The following is a 15,464-nucleotide window of genomic DNA, read 5'->3' as shown; positions in this document are numbered from 1 at the left end:
AAACGTGATCAATAAATTTTATTGTAACAGACTTTTTCTACGTCTCTAGTAAAGTAACAAATAAAAATAACAAAATTAACAGCTATAATTAAAAACATATCCTTTGAAAAAAAAAAGTAGGCCTAAGCAATAATAATCCCACCAGAATTGGAAATAAAACGTGATCAATAAATTTAATTAAAACAAACTTAATTTTTCTACGTCTCTAGTAAAATATTATTATTCCAATTATTGTATTTTAGTCATTAACATTTTCATTACAACCAATAACGAACATTTCACAAGCATCAATGTCAAATACGCAACGAGATAGCTCTCGATGGAAATACCACACAGTCCAAAGTCGACCGTGGACAGTCTATTGTTTCTAGTTGCTAACCGCTTGGAGCGCTTTATCTCGAGATTTGCAAAAAAAAAACACCTCAAGCTTCGCGACTATGTAGGTATAGTAGACTGTGGTTACATCGTAGCGGTTGCAGATGTCTATTCAAACGTCGCGGTCAATGACGTCATCCGGAGATACACGAACTACTCCTGCATCTTGTTCCACTCTTACATTGAAAAAGGGAAAGAGGAGGAAGTGCTCTAAGAAGGTCCTATTGAGACGTCTGGTGTAGGCTATCAAAGACCAAACTACTACATTCACAGATTACAAAGCTCACTTCAAGGAGAAAACATAAATTTATCTCAAGCAGGCAAACAGAAACTAGCGATATTGGTCGCTGAAGGAGAACATTTCGAAAAATATTATGAACTTTTACGACCAGTGGAAATCGTTTTGAGAGACGGCGCCAAAATGAGGAAATTTCGTCTCCAGCTTTGTTCACCACATTCCAGTTTATCAACTATTGAAATTGATTGATTCAGAGACATTCTAATGAGGAAGGGAAGAAATTTATTAAGTTATGCTAAATTTGGGAACAGGATCAGTTATTAAAGCAAACTAATTTGCAGCTAGGTTTACCGAGGTGAACTGTTTAGAAGTCAGTGGAAGAAAATATAAAGTTAGTACAAAAATCAGAAATATTAAAATATTCCAGGGTCGGAATTAATATGAAAAAAACAGGTCGTAAAATAAAGTGTCACCATGTACCGGTTGATTATATAAGTGAATGAAGCTTTGTAGGCCACAAGATCACCTCATTGGGCCACATCTGCCTGCCCGTCTGAAAGACCACGAAATGTAACCTTTGCTACTAGGAATGTTTGGAATAGCATCTTGCTGTACAGTAGTTCGATGGAATAAAAGCAGAGAATGGTTGTTTGGGATTAACCACAGCTTCACTTCATACACAAGAAATTTCTAGCCATCCAGTACAGTCGATCATAAAATATTATATGACCGCTAACAACTAAACTTTTCAGCTTTGGACATGTATGCTTGAAACATGGCCTTCTTCACAGATTATTTTTCTAAACACCATGACATTACGGTGCAGCACTAAATTAGGAAGGCTGTGTCCTAATACAGTTTCATTACGAGTTATATGGAAAAGATAAGGGCTTAATATAATACAGTAATGTTTAAAACATTGTACAGAAGGTACTAACAATATCAGTGTGCAAAGTTAACGTGTTATTCTACATTATATTTACATTATTTCAATTCCAAAGCATTTTCAGATTTAATAACCCCAATTGTTGATGAGGTATCCATGTTTGTTTAGTGAACATCAATCAATCAAGCAAGCATTTTCGTTTACTAGCTACTACGGACTTGATTTCTATGCACTATGTAGCTTTGGGTCATGACTTCTGACGTCACATCCGCCTATTCCGTCAGCAATCTAGTTCACTTCAGCTGAAATTGTAGCTTTGAGACACGGCCTTAGTATTCTTCTTAACATGTTATTCAAATTTTGGGATTACCCCTACAAAATCCCGAAACTATGCTACAGTATTTGCACAATAATGTTTTACGTGCAGGAAACCCTGATATATACAAATATATTCGCGATTTTCTTTGCTTATTCATAATCGCAGACATACATATATAATGTGTATGACTTTCAAAAGGCGAGTAAAATTTTGCCACTGCCTACGAATTCTGGACATATTCTTCATAATGTATCGCACATACAGCGAGTTTTAGTCGAGCTGTGGCATGCATATATATATATATATATGTGTGTGTGTGTGTGTGTGTGTGTAAGGTTATGTAAACATAAGGCCTATATTACGTAATTCTTCAAAACAGCTGAACCAAACGAAACACAATTTCCTTTTGTTGTATTATCTCCTGTGAGATGTACATAACTTACTTTCAACGTAAACGTCATTTGATACTTACATGTACATTCTAATGCACTGTTGAAAGTATTTATGGCTGCAAACTAAAACTACGTGTTTATCACTACCGGTATATACATTTCACGACAGGCAATGAATCGTGCCTTTGGTGTAGGTTTCTGAGAAAATCCTTATAATATCATAAACAATGTAAATATTATATAATTAATTTCAATATGAGTAATTAATTGTTTTTGTGTTCAAAGAATGACGTTACTTTCAGTAGTCACTGTTCTAAAATGAAAGTATATAATTTATTGTAATACTTTAATACATATATTGGAGTGAATTATAATGCAGAACAATATTCTGTTATGCATAATAATTTATTGTAATATTATAACATATTCCAAATGTTTACTTACCACGGAACACGCATATAGGCCTACATAATATCGAACTATAGTTCTGAAAAGAACTATTTGACAAAGTCTTATTATGTGAAGTAATGAAAACAATAACTTCACATACAAATCGCAACTTTCGCAATTTATAATGTATTATAATCGCGATATACAATAAAATACACACATTATTAAAATTGGTGAATTTTTGCCGAACGAGATTTATCAGCTTGAAGATAATCTCCGACCGGAATCAATTGTGTCACTCCTAACAATTACAAAATGACTAACTATGCTGATATCTGTAACTTGTGGGCTGGAAAAGCACTAGATTTAGGCTTGTGATCAAGTAATAGGGGAAATATGTCGAAGTTGTATCTTAGTACCTCATAATATGTTGTATCGAGTATAAAAAGCAGCTTGTAACGTTAGAAGTCATCTTACAACCTCCTGTAATAAATTGTTGATTTAAGAAATCACTTTGTACTGCAGGAACGAAATTTTTCGGACCAGGATGTGACTGGTATAGAGGAAGTATATATGGACCAGAGTCATGACGTCACAGCCGAGGTAAAAGTTGAGGAAGATCCGCTGCTAATTTCCTTCCTTGTGGAGAAACGTCAACCAGAGGTGAGTGCAGCATGAAGAATAAATTGATTTCTTCTTCCAGTGTCTATCTTTGTGTTTTGATTGTCACGCACACTACCGCTTTGCAGCAGTGTTTGCAATGCCTTTCACTCCATGATAGAGGCAAATAAAATTCCTTCACTGTTCACTATTACCAGTTCTGTCATGTTGCAGAGAACTTCAATGTTGAAGTGCTATTTCGTTTTATGTTTTAGATTTGAAAATGAAACTGTTTGTTAAATTTTTTTAATGATTGTCTAGCTACACATTCCCGAAATGTCGTATTTTAGGACTCAACTGCTTTTTGTTTTCTCAGTTCTGTCTAAAATTCTGAATACTGTTCATAGTTTCCCAATAATTGACTTTGCATTAGGTGTAGGTACAAACATCATGTGTCATAATTTATTTTTCATCCATTGTTTTTCATTATTTATTTATTTACAGTACATCCTTCATAAATTATTCTTTTGCCCATAGAGAACAGATATTTAGTATCCTTAAGATAAGTTATAGCGCTGATTTTGAGTGAATTGAATAATAGGTTCTAAATTTTACAAAATATTCTGGTACATATGCACGGGTAGAACATACATGAAACTGATGTCTATTTTATGTGCTCTTATTCTGTCAGTGAAGTGCATTTAATATTAATACAGGTAGAAAGACATAACTTGGCTTCGAGACTTCGGACCCAATAGAGCAGTTCAGTGGGAAATCCACATAACGGTGTACTGAGTATAGTGGTAAAGCATGCAGTGGGTGGGGGTACTGTAGAATGATTGCCAATAAATACGCAAAGGAAAACGCTCTGGATTTGAAGGTTCTGACGAATTATTTGGTTTTCATACAAAACTATTTTCAAACTGTTTCTGAAACTATTACACAGCTACAAACGTCAGAGCAAGAGATGCCGGAAGCCCTCAAATTAGTTGAGGAAATGTCACAGAGAATTAGACACCAAGTACACCGGTTACTGAACGTCTAAAACAGAAGTGGAAGTCAATTTTATGTAAAAATAACGGATATGGATATTTCATTCAGTCGCTAAATAACCCGAGATGTTGATACAGCGTCGGAAAATAACCCAATAAATTAAAAATAAAAAATTGAAAATATTTTATTTTATATGTTAATGCATATACATTTGTATCATTTATTTGTATTTTATAGTGTTCATTCCCTCCTAAATCCCCTAACAGCTTTAGATTATATGGGTCTGCCACAGGATTTAAAATGACACTTTTAGTTTGTCACACGTTGAAAAAAGGTTGAAAAACGCTGTTCTACGAGGAAAAATCTGACACATTAATTGTCTTCTATTAACTAAAATTTCTACTACACCTAACACGATTTAAATGCAGTTCTGTGGAATCTAAAATCTGTGTTCTTCTTAAAATGTTAAGAGTGCTGTCTACCTGTTTTTATTTTTTTGTATTTTTAGGAAGAGCAGACTGACTTGGACACAGTGAATGATGACCCATGGATGGAAGTAACAGCAGAGGACAACGAGGTTTCTACTGAAAGGTGAGTGTCTGCACTGTACCCATAATCCAAAAATTGCCAATTGTAAATGTGGTGTATATGAACAAAGAGTTGAATGTAATGTCTATGTTCCCCTTACATTGGCTTGAAATCTAATTTCATACCTGAACATAACTGATATTGAATATTTCAAGCCCTTTTCAATACCCATAGTTACAATCACTCTGTGTCCTTCGTAGATAAAGTAGCCTAATTCCCAAGCTCTAATATTTTATTCTCTCTTTCCTACATTAATTATAAATGCGTTTTGTTTTATACTTTATGCTCGACCATGCCAAAATGTAAATTATAAATGCGTTTTGTTTTATACTTTATGCTCGACCATGCCAAAATGTAGTAATTATGCACCTGGTAGCATTCCTTTAATGCATGTCCTTAAAGTACACCTATCTATTAAATTTTAGGTTTCCGATTATTCTCGGATATGCATTTGAACGACAACTAGGGAAACGTCACGGAGGCTGGAAATCCAATACTGTCGCAGAAGATTATGTTCTGTTACTGTAATAATTAGCGTTAATTGTAAATAATATTCAAATATATTCAATTTGTCCTCTCGTTTTTCAATTCTATATCAATTTCCAGGTTATATCAAAATTAATGTTCATCTTATTCTCTAGATTATATCAAGATCAATGACACATTCGTTCCTCGGATAAAATCAATACTAATGCGTCTGCGCACATCTCACAATTTAGGTCAGTTCCGCTCCTCACTTATGTAACCATAACAGGAATTCTTATGACTAATTTCAAGTTATAAATATGGTCGAGCATAAAAAGTCGTATGAAACTTGCCTATAATGGTAATTAAGACGCTCGTATGAAAATTATGAAACTGGCTTGGCTCGTTTCATAAACAAATATAATCACGTCTTAATTACTACCATTATAGGCTCGTTGCATAATGCACTATTATTATTATTTTAGTCTGTATATTGGAGTATAATGTTAATTTTTAAAGCGTTCTTTGACGCGTATAAATAACCAAACTAAACTGATAATTCACGACGATGTATCTCCGACGGAGATGTACCTCCTGGTCAAGTGGGTTTAATCTCATTTGGGTATTCAACATAAAATAAATATATATTTGTTGTGGGTATTGTAAAGACTGATAGAATATTTTCTTCATAGGATTGGATCGCCCAGTAGGAGGGAATCATCAGAATCCGTCGGTATTTCACATGAAGAGAACACTACTGCATGTCAGATTCTAAATAATTCAGGATCCTCGGAAAAAACTGTGGGGACTCATCAAGATGAGAGGCAATTTGAATTCAAAACATCTGAAGAATGTTTCTCGCAGCCGAATACTCCAACAATCCATGAATTCTTGCACACAGGGCAGAAGCCTTTCAAATGCTTTGTTTGTGGTGAGAGATTCTCGCATTCCTCTACCCTAGAAAGTCATGAATGCCGATATACAGACGAGAAACCTTTCAAATGCGATTTGTGTGGTAAGTGTTTCTCCCGGCTGTCTTACCTAAGGACACATGAACGTCGTCACACAACCGAGAAACCTTTCAAATGCGATCTGTGTGGTAAGTGTTTCTCACAATCGAGTGAACTCAAATGCCATGAACGCCGTCACACAGGCGAGAAACCTTTTAAATGTGATGTCTGTGGTAAGTGTTTCTCGCAGTCGAATAATCTAAAATCGCATGCACGTCTTCACACAGGCGAAAAACCCTTCAAATGCGATTTGTGTGGTAAGTGTTTCGCGCAGCTGTCTAATCTAAGGGGACACGAACGTCGTCACACTAACGAGAAACCTTTCAAATGCGATGCGTGTTGTAAGCTTTTCCTACGATCGAGTGATTTGAAAAGCCATGAACGCACTCACACAGGCGAGAAACCTTTCAAATGCGATGTCTGCGGCAAGAGTTTCTCGCAGTTTCATAATCTAAAATGCCATGAACGACTTCATACAGGCGAGAAACCCTTCAAGTGCGACTTGTGTGGTAAGTGTTTCTCGCAGCCAAGTGTCTTAAGTAGGCACGAACGCATACACACAGGTGAGAAACCTTTTAAATGCGAAGTTTGTGGTAAGTTTTTTTCGCGACCAAATAGTCTAAAAGCTCATGAACGCTGTCACACAGGCGAGAAACCCTTCAAATGCGATGTGTGTGGCAAGTGTTTCTCATACTCAAGTGATCTGAAATCCCATGAACGCCGTCACACAGGCGAGAAACCTTTCAAGTGCGATGTGTGTGGTAGGAGTTTCTCGCATTTGCAAACTCTAAAATCGCATAGACTCGTGCACACAGGCGAGAAACCCTTCAAGTGCGACTTGTGTGGTAAGAGTTTCTCGCAGTTGAGTATCTTAAGGAGGCACCAAAGCATGCACACTGGTGCGAAGCCTTTTAAATGAGAAGTTTGCGGTAAGTGTTTCTCGCAATTAAATAGTCTAGAATCTCATGAATGCCGTAATACAGGCGAGAAACCTTTCAAATGCGATTTGTGTGGTAAGTGTTTCTCAGAATGGATTAGTCTCAGATGCCATGAACGCCTGCACATTGGCGAGAAATCTTTCAAATGCGAGTTGTGTGGTAAGTGTTACTCAGAATGGAGTAGTGTCAGATGCCATTAATGCCTGCACATTGGCGAGAAACCTTTCAATTGCAAGTTGTGTGGTAAGTGTTACTCAGAATGGAGTAGTCCCAGATGCAATGAACGCATGCACACAGGCGAGAAACCTTTCAAATGCGATTTGTGTGGTCAGAATGGTGTAGGCTCAGATGCCATGAACGCCTGCACACACAGGCGAGAAACCTTTCGAATGCGATTTGTGTCGCAAGTGTTACTCGGAATAGAGTAGTCCCGAATGCCATTAACGCCTGCACATACGTGAGAAAACTTTTAAAGTGCGATTTGTGTGGTGAATATTTGTTGTAGGCTCATTACCTAACGAAACTTATACAGATGTCTCACATAAGAAATGAACGATTGCAGACAAGGGAAACATTTTAAATGCAATTTTTGTTATATATCTCGCATTCATGTAGCCTTAAATGATATGAACACTTGCGCAGACGTGATAACCATTACAAATGCAATGTTCGTGGTGTTTCCCGCAGTCTAATATTCTATAAAGACACGAAAACTGCTATAGAGGTGAAAAAAAAAATCTTTAGAATCCGTTGTTTCTGATGTTTACCGATCTACTGTTATCCAAGAGTCCGTAAAGGCAAGTGTACAGGAGAATAGCCTTTCAAATGCGAGGTTTGCCTTATGCCATTCTCGCAATGCAGTACTTTAGTAATTATTAGTCGCCAGCACACTCATGAGAAGCCTTCCAAATGTGGTGATATTATACGTGTGCCTTGGTTTAAAACGTCACGGGCGAGAAGCTTTTTGAAATGTGATGTTTGTCATAAGCATTTCTTATATTTAAGTGATTTAATGCGCTAGCATGCTAGCGGGAAGCCTTTCAAATGTGATATTTGTCGAAATTGTTTTGCTCATAAGCGTGTCTTATGTAATCATGTATTCAAACATGTTGCCAACAAACGTGTTCTTAAATATACTGACGAGAAACGTTTGTAATCCGACGTCCATGTTACATATTTCTTGCGATCGTCTAACCTAAAATTTCAGGAACGCCAGCAAGCCCGATAAACTTTTCAAAGTTGTGTTTGTCAAACGTTTTTCTTTCGTCAGTTTCGTGTAATACGTCTTGTACTCAAATCATGCTGTCAGTATGCCCTTCTTCTGCCATACTTGAGGTAAATGAGTTTCAGAGGAAAAAAATTGTAAATTCTTGAAGTGTTCAACGTCAGCTGATTATTCTCCTTACAGCGGACATCGTCCCCTTCGCTATCTGAAGTTTTGTACTCTCAGAAAATTTGATTCCTGGAGATAAATTTGGAGTCAATATTTCTGCTTAATTTTTTGGCACTTATTTCTATAATACAAAAAGAAGGGCTAAATGGTATCAGTCAGATACTTTGTCTATTTAAGGAGAGAGGGTGGTATTTTTCGGAATAAATTTTCAAAAAAAAAAAATCTTTAAAACACTCTGTGATATATGTGGAATGCATAGCTTAACATTTTGTGGGTATTTGTGCTCTTATCGGATGTTGAGTCGCCATTTTTAAATTTCCTGCGTTATGTATTTTTAAATCACTCGCCCACTTTTGCACATCGAAAAGTTACATTTCTTCGGATCAAATTTATACACAAAACTAAAATTATTTACGAGGATGGTATTTTTTCGTGAAATATGACTAAATTTTCAAAAAAAATCTTTAAAACACTCTGTGATATGTGTGGAATGCATAGCATAACATTTTGTGGGTATTCGTGGCCTTATCGGATGTTGAGACGTTATTTTCAAACTTCCTGCGCTATGTTTTTTTTTTTTTAATTACACGCCCCCTTTTATCGGTTTCCAGTAACTTCATTTTCTTTGCTATATTGCCAGACAAAAATGCATATAATTTCTGAACTATTAAAGATACATGCACGAAATTTAGAACACACTTTCTTTAGATTATTATGAAACGTTTCTCTGTAACAGAATTTTGTTAATTGATTTCATTTTAAAAATACGTCCGTCTGTTTGCAAGAAAGGAAATCAGAAAATTGGTATTGAATTTTAATTGTTTATTTTACAAACGTGGGGACTAATATCAAAATTCTGTTACAGACAGTTTGTACAACATGCTTTTGCAAAAACATTGCAAAAAAAACTGTTTGAATATATCTTTAAAAATGGTTTAGATATATCGGTTTTAGTACAATCCTGCATTGGGTATATTTTTTTCAAATTTGTGCCCCCAAATAATTTTTTTTATATTTTTATTTGGTTGAGTTGGCACAGCTATGAGCTCTCTACATACAAAAAATTAATATTTTACACCAAATAGGAAAAAAGCTTAAAAAAAATACCATCCTCTCCCCTTAAAGTGGCATTTAAATAGAAGTTTTTAAAATTATTGTCCGATTGAGCGTTCTCTGTTAGAAAAATTAATTATAACTTTCATTATAAATATTAGTGGTTACTATATTGAAGGTAATGTCCAAGTTCTTCAACTGAAATGTAGTTCCAGAACACACTTCATTACAATTTTTTTTAAATCTCATGTAATTGTTTACATCATTGCCATCTTATAGGTTTAAATATATTGGAAGATATCTCTTGACACTATACATACGTTTCTTTTCTAACGACACCAAATTTAGCTTTTTTATATAAAGACTGTCTTTAAGAAATGGCAATAATTTAATTATTGTTTCTCCATTGCATTGGAATGAGCATAGAATTAGCATGTGTTTTGCTAAAAGGATAAAGTCAACTTTTTTTTTTTTACTTTTTCATTAGGAACAGCAATAAATTTTGCAGTAATATATTGAATTAAAAATGACATCACCCTTAAGAATATTGTGACTTTGTTTTTCCCCTGTATTCTTCATAAATATTATACACTATTTCATGTGTAATCTTTTATTCTTTAGTATTGTATAAAATTGATGGTCGTACTTTACTGTTGACGTCGCCAATGTTTTTGTAATCTATACAGTACTCATGTTTGATTAATGTAATGTAGAATGTAGTCCCCTTTTCCTTGAAAAGTTTTGTGAAATCACACGATATTTTTTTCTGTAATGTATGGTTTTTTATATTATATTGTATGTGATGGGAAATTTTGTTGGTAGAGTGTATATTTGGATGCTTAAACTTAAGGTGCATGTACACGGTTCAACTTTTCTTTGAACTTCAAGCATTCAAGTATTGCATGCCAGCCAGCATCCTATTTCTTTGATGAAAATAGACACGTAAATTAACCGATTTGCTTTTGACTCCGAAAATTGAATTGTCTGCATTGATGTTAAGTAATGTTTGACAATTGATCTGGTAACTGCTATCTTTAACCCAGATATGCCTACTGTCCTATTAAAAGGACAGTTGTCAATGTTTCAAATTACTCTCTCTACAGTTAACGCATTTACTTTTTCACAGGTGTCACTGTTACTGGTCTTAATTAGAGGCTTGCTAGGTGTGGAAAGACTGGTAATTGGAGTTCTGGTCATCGTTGAGTTTCGGATGAGGATGTGAAAAATGTTCGTTTATTTCAGCTATGGCATCCGAGACGCAAATCAGATAAGTATGTTAAATATTTTTACAGTTCGGAATTATTTTGCAAATTGTTGTAGATCAAATGACTCCTAATAAACATAAATATAACGTGAAACCACAATGCGTCCGAAATATCTATTCATTGCGACATGACAATGACGAAAACTTATGTGTCCTTTTAGAAGGACAGTAGGCATATCCCCATATATTTTGAAATTGTTTCGCTTTTTCCATTTTAGTGGATTTTCCCTGCATGAAATGCTATCTACGTTTGAAAATTATGCTACGGGCGAAATTTCATCTCAAATACAGACATATCACTATAATGCAGCCTACAAATGCCACACAGAATTCGTGTGCACTCAATTGGGTTTCTGGCGTCTTGTCAGCCCACTGAGGTGTGTGGATATGAAGGGAAAAGTTGAGACAGTGTTGGGTGTAGTTACTGGGTAGCTAGTCGGCAGAGCGTTGGTGCGCTAAGCCAAAGGTCCCGGGATCGATACCCGGCTCCAGAACAATTTTTCCTTTGAAATTATTCAAGTCTACTTCACAGGAAGAATACCTGAAAGCCATATTTGCACAGCAAGATCTGTTTACAAGTGGAGGACTGGTGACGTTCTGGAGGGAGATATTGAACGGACATAAGTTTCTATTGTTTTTCATTTAGTATTTTTGCAAGAGGTCTTATTTCCTATCTAAATTGTCATTGTCATAACAATGTAGATTTTAGAAAATGAACTGAAACCTGTCTTTCTACATTGCCACAGCACGTCACTTCTCTCCCAATATAACCTCCTCCTCGAAACTTTAACGCTCTTTTCGCCTATTACTTATTTTTACGTACCAACAGCAATACGGTACTATTCAATAACGAAAGCATTCCAGAGTTAAAACGAATTTAGCCACAATGCTTCATTCTTCAGAATAATATTAGTAGTAATAATGAAGAAACTATAATAAAATAACAACGTAATAATTTGTTAATATTAGTAATAATTGTAAATTGCATCAATTACATTGTTTCCTTTCATGTGAGCATAGTATACAATTATTCTCAAAATGTATGCTCATATGCCTACTGTCCTTTTAAAGGGACACTTGTTTCTAGCTCAACCAGTTACAACTAGAATGTTTCGACACCATACAAATACTTCAGTCATATACTGCATTAAATGAGATTTGAAAAATACACAAAAATTGCAAAAAAAATATATTTCAGGCATATCTGCGTTAATAAAAGTACTGTAAGATGTGGCTGCATATTGAGTAGAATTCTCTTGGAGATACATGTACTGCAGTAGGTGATTGGTATGATTTGAAATTAATGTTAAAATTTGTTGGTGTAGTTTATATCCAGTAGATTATTTCGTCCTTGGATTCAGTCTTGAGTAGTTCATGCAGATTTTTATTTGATGTGGTGTAGTCTGGATGTTCTATGGTTTAGTTAAGGTCTGCACTCTTTGTTGTCACTAAAGAAAGTCAGTGCACTTTCTATTAATATGATGACTTTCGACTGTATGTTCTAACATTGCCTTATTTTATGTGACGTTGTTTTCATTAGGTTTAGAAATCCTTGGATGTTAAAATTTTTTAATATATTGAGGATGAATTTTATGTCATCAAATGGAGATAACTTTGTAGTTTTGAGGAAGATGAAGTTTGAGGCATATATTGTCGAGGTAGTGGGGGGGGAGGGGAAATCATTTTTGTTGTTTTCTGGTGGATCAGGTTTTGCTTGTACTTTGCTTCGTCTCTTAATAAAATGGTAAAGATTATGTATAAAACAGGGCATTCTCTGAAATTTGAAGTGTGATTTCCTTGACAATTCGCACATTTTACAGTATAGTTTGTCCCTTTGATGGACCTTATATAAGGTGATTTTCACTGCATTTCAAGCAGCTGGGTTCATGCTTACAACCTCATAACACATGCCCGAAGGATTGGCATTTCTGGCATTGTTCAAGACGTACTTGAGAATTATAAGCTTCGACTTTGATAAATACGTTTTACATACTATTGAGTTGGAAAATCTCTTCTGATTTTGGGTTATTTTCAAGAATCGCTTGGAAAATAGGAAGTCTATAAGATTCTGTAGAATTTTTTTTTATTTATTGTTATACATTAACTATAGAGAAACCTAATGTTTTTACTGCATATTTAATTTCTTCCTCAGTGAAAGAATGAACGAAACACATTCAATTGTGCATGCTTTCTTTCACTAAAAATAAGAGTGCATGAGGCAATTGAAAGCTATCCATTGCCATTTGGTTTCTTGTGCGTATTTCGTTCAACAGTAGCATGTAGCAACCAGCTGATTGTTCTAGGACTCCGCGAATTTCCCCCTCCCCGTGATGGTGGACCTTTTAAGTTGAAAATGGCGACTAAGTACGATTAGCTACATTGAAGATTATAGCAAATGCGAGTGCCTATGGAGTGTTGAACCACAATTTTGCGAAACAAGTAGGCGTAAGTATTGGATTAGGAACAGATTGCATTATAGGACCTGCCCTGCAAAGCCGCAAAAAAAAAAAAAAAAGTTGAACGGTAGTAGCGTTTTGATCAATTTATTATCGATATATATCGTTTTTATTATGTTGCCAACTAACCAATATTGTTGGAAGTAAGTTTGATCATAATCATGGCGGCAATTTCGAATGCTATAGTTACATATAAAAAAGGAGTGGATCAAATTTTCCCTGTTGGCTTAAAATGTAAGCCTAGAAATGGAATTATACATGGAACATTTTTACTTCCTTAATCCATGAATACATATATGTTCTATGGTTTTTTTATGTGATTGTGGTTTACTTAGGAGTGAAATGTTCTGCGAAACATATAGTTCTAAGATGAAATGTTAAAGTAAACTAGATGGACTCATGTGGAGATATCATTGGAAAATACAAGGTAGGCTTATTAAATGATAAACACACGATCGCCGTATCTAACACTTTGTGAAATCACTTGAATAACAGAGAAAATGAAAAGAAACATCTCCAGTGAGGTCCATGATAAAATGCGAATTTTTACACAATTTTTTATTTATTTATTTTTGGTCCAGGGAAAATACTAGTAAAAAGTGCTTTTGTGGAAGATAATATTTTTACTGGAGCAGAAATGAAGTATAAATGGAGTAAAATTAGTATTTTATAATGTATTATAAAGATGACTAATATGAATTTAATTTCATCGTTCTATTAATACCAGTATTGTATTATTTGAAAGTTTAATGTTAGTGTGTTTTTTAAGTTTAGTTTTGGTTTGTTTCTTTAACTTTATTTTGAACAAAATATAACATATTATACAACAAAGGTAACTAATTTTTATTTTATTTTATTAGGTTATTTTACGACGCTGTATCAACATCTAGGTTATTTAGCGTCTGAATGATAAGAAGGTGATAATGCCAGTGAAATGAGTCCGGGGTCCAGCACCGAAAGTTACCTAGCATTTGCTCTATTGGGTTGAGGGAAAACCCCGGAAAAACCTCAACCAGGTAACTTGCCCCGACCGGAATTCGAACCCGGGCCACCTGGTTTCGCAGCCAGACGCGCTGACCGTTACTCCACAGGTGTGGACCAAAGGTAACTAATATGAGCCTAATTTCATTGTTGGTTTTATTAAATGATACGTTTGTAGTATGCTTTTAGTTTTGATAAGTGGCATACTTGGTACAATAAACGAAAATATACAATATATAGGCTAATCGATACTTTGGAATACTCAGTGGCGTATGCTGGTTAAAGGGTTTGGGCTACCGCTGACCCTATTATTACACAAAATATATCTAACAATTACTTTAATTTTAATTACTATGGTAAAACTAATAATACAAAATTATTACATTATGTTATATTATAAACTTTTTCTTTTGTAATTTCCTTGGGCTACCCCCGGTAGCCCGCAAAATACGCCCCTGGGAATACTCGAGGTGGATCCTATAATGCATCTGTTCCTTGGATTGATATTTAATACTTATTAATTAATTATATACAGAGTGAAAATGGCGTTCAACACGGTGCACATGTAGACACAAAATCTGCATTAATCTTAATTTAACGTTCGTTTTGAACTTGATTCATTCAATATCCTTTCCAGATTGCATATGTAAACTCATTGAAAATTGAACCGTGAAGATGGACCTCTAGTGATTTGTTGATACGCTCATTACTTGGGAAAGAGATTTCCTGCCTATAACAGATGTATATGCCATTCCACAGCTCTACATGGGAGCAACAAATTTTTCAAGAGTTGATGAAATTACTAATGGGTCCTTGATAAAAAAAAATTGATGCTTCTTTTGTAAATGAGGCTGTATTTGTTGACAGGAATGTCGTCCCTTTCTTTAATCATATTTAAAATTGTAATTTTATCACTGTTCATAATTTATTTTCTAACGGTGGTTACGAATTTCGAAGAAAATCAATAGTGGCGTGCATCATAAAATCATCCAATCAAATCGTCTCATATCTACTCGTTTTACTGTTATAAAAATATGATATCAAAAAGAAATAATTTGCTATCGATCTTACATGTTTACACATATTTTGTCATTGTCATGTTTATGAAACGCTGTTGACAATT

General features: G+C 34.8%; 1 protein-coding gene across 1 annotated transcript; it reads left to right on the top strand.

The window, feature by feature from the left end:
- Window positions 1-4,167: 4,167 nt before the first annotated feature.
- LOC138691447 (zinc finger protein 235-like) lies at window positions 4,168-14,195 on the top strand. The gene is made up of 3 exons (XM_069813376.1): window positions 4,168-4,221; window positions 4,702-4,784; window positions 5,939-14,195. Exons 1-3 carry the CDS (start codon window positions 4,168-4,170, stop codon window positions 7,173-7,175), a joined length of 1,374 nt encoding a protein of 457 aa, XP_069669477.1. The 3' UTR covers window positions 7,176-14,195.
- The last annotated feature ends 1,269 nt before the right edge of the window (window positions 14,196-15,464 follow it).

Source organism: Periplaneta americana, chromosome 16 (genome assembly GCF_040183065.1).
Source record: "Periplaneta americana isolate PAMFEO1 chromosome 16, P.americana_PAMFEO1_priV1, whole genome shotgun sequence".
NCBI classification, from domain to species: Eukaryota; Metazoa; Arthropoda; class Insecta; order Blattodea; family Blattidae; genus Periplaneta; species Periplaneta americana.
Note: the sequence above shows the minus strand (reverse complement) of the source record. Positions and strands in the feature narration are given on the sequence as shown.

What these genes read in the sequence shown, in the direction of transcription:
- LOC138691447 (XM_069813376.1), top strand. Translation starts at nt 4,168, where the DNA reads ATGCCGGAAGCCCTCAAATTAGTTGAGGAAATGTCACAGAGAATTAGA. An exon ending in CACAGAGAATTAGACACCAA is followed by an intron (nt 4,222 to 4,701) that starts GTACACCGGTTA and finishes TTGTATTTTTAG; the next exon opens with GAAGAGCAGACTGACTTGGA. An exon ending in AACGAGGTTTCTACTGAAAG is followed by an intron (nt 4,785 to 5,938) that starts GTGAGTGTCTGC and finishes TTTTCTTCATAG; the next exon opens with GATTGGATCGCCCAGTAGGA.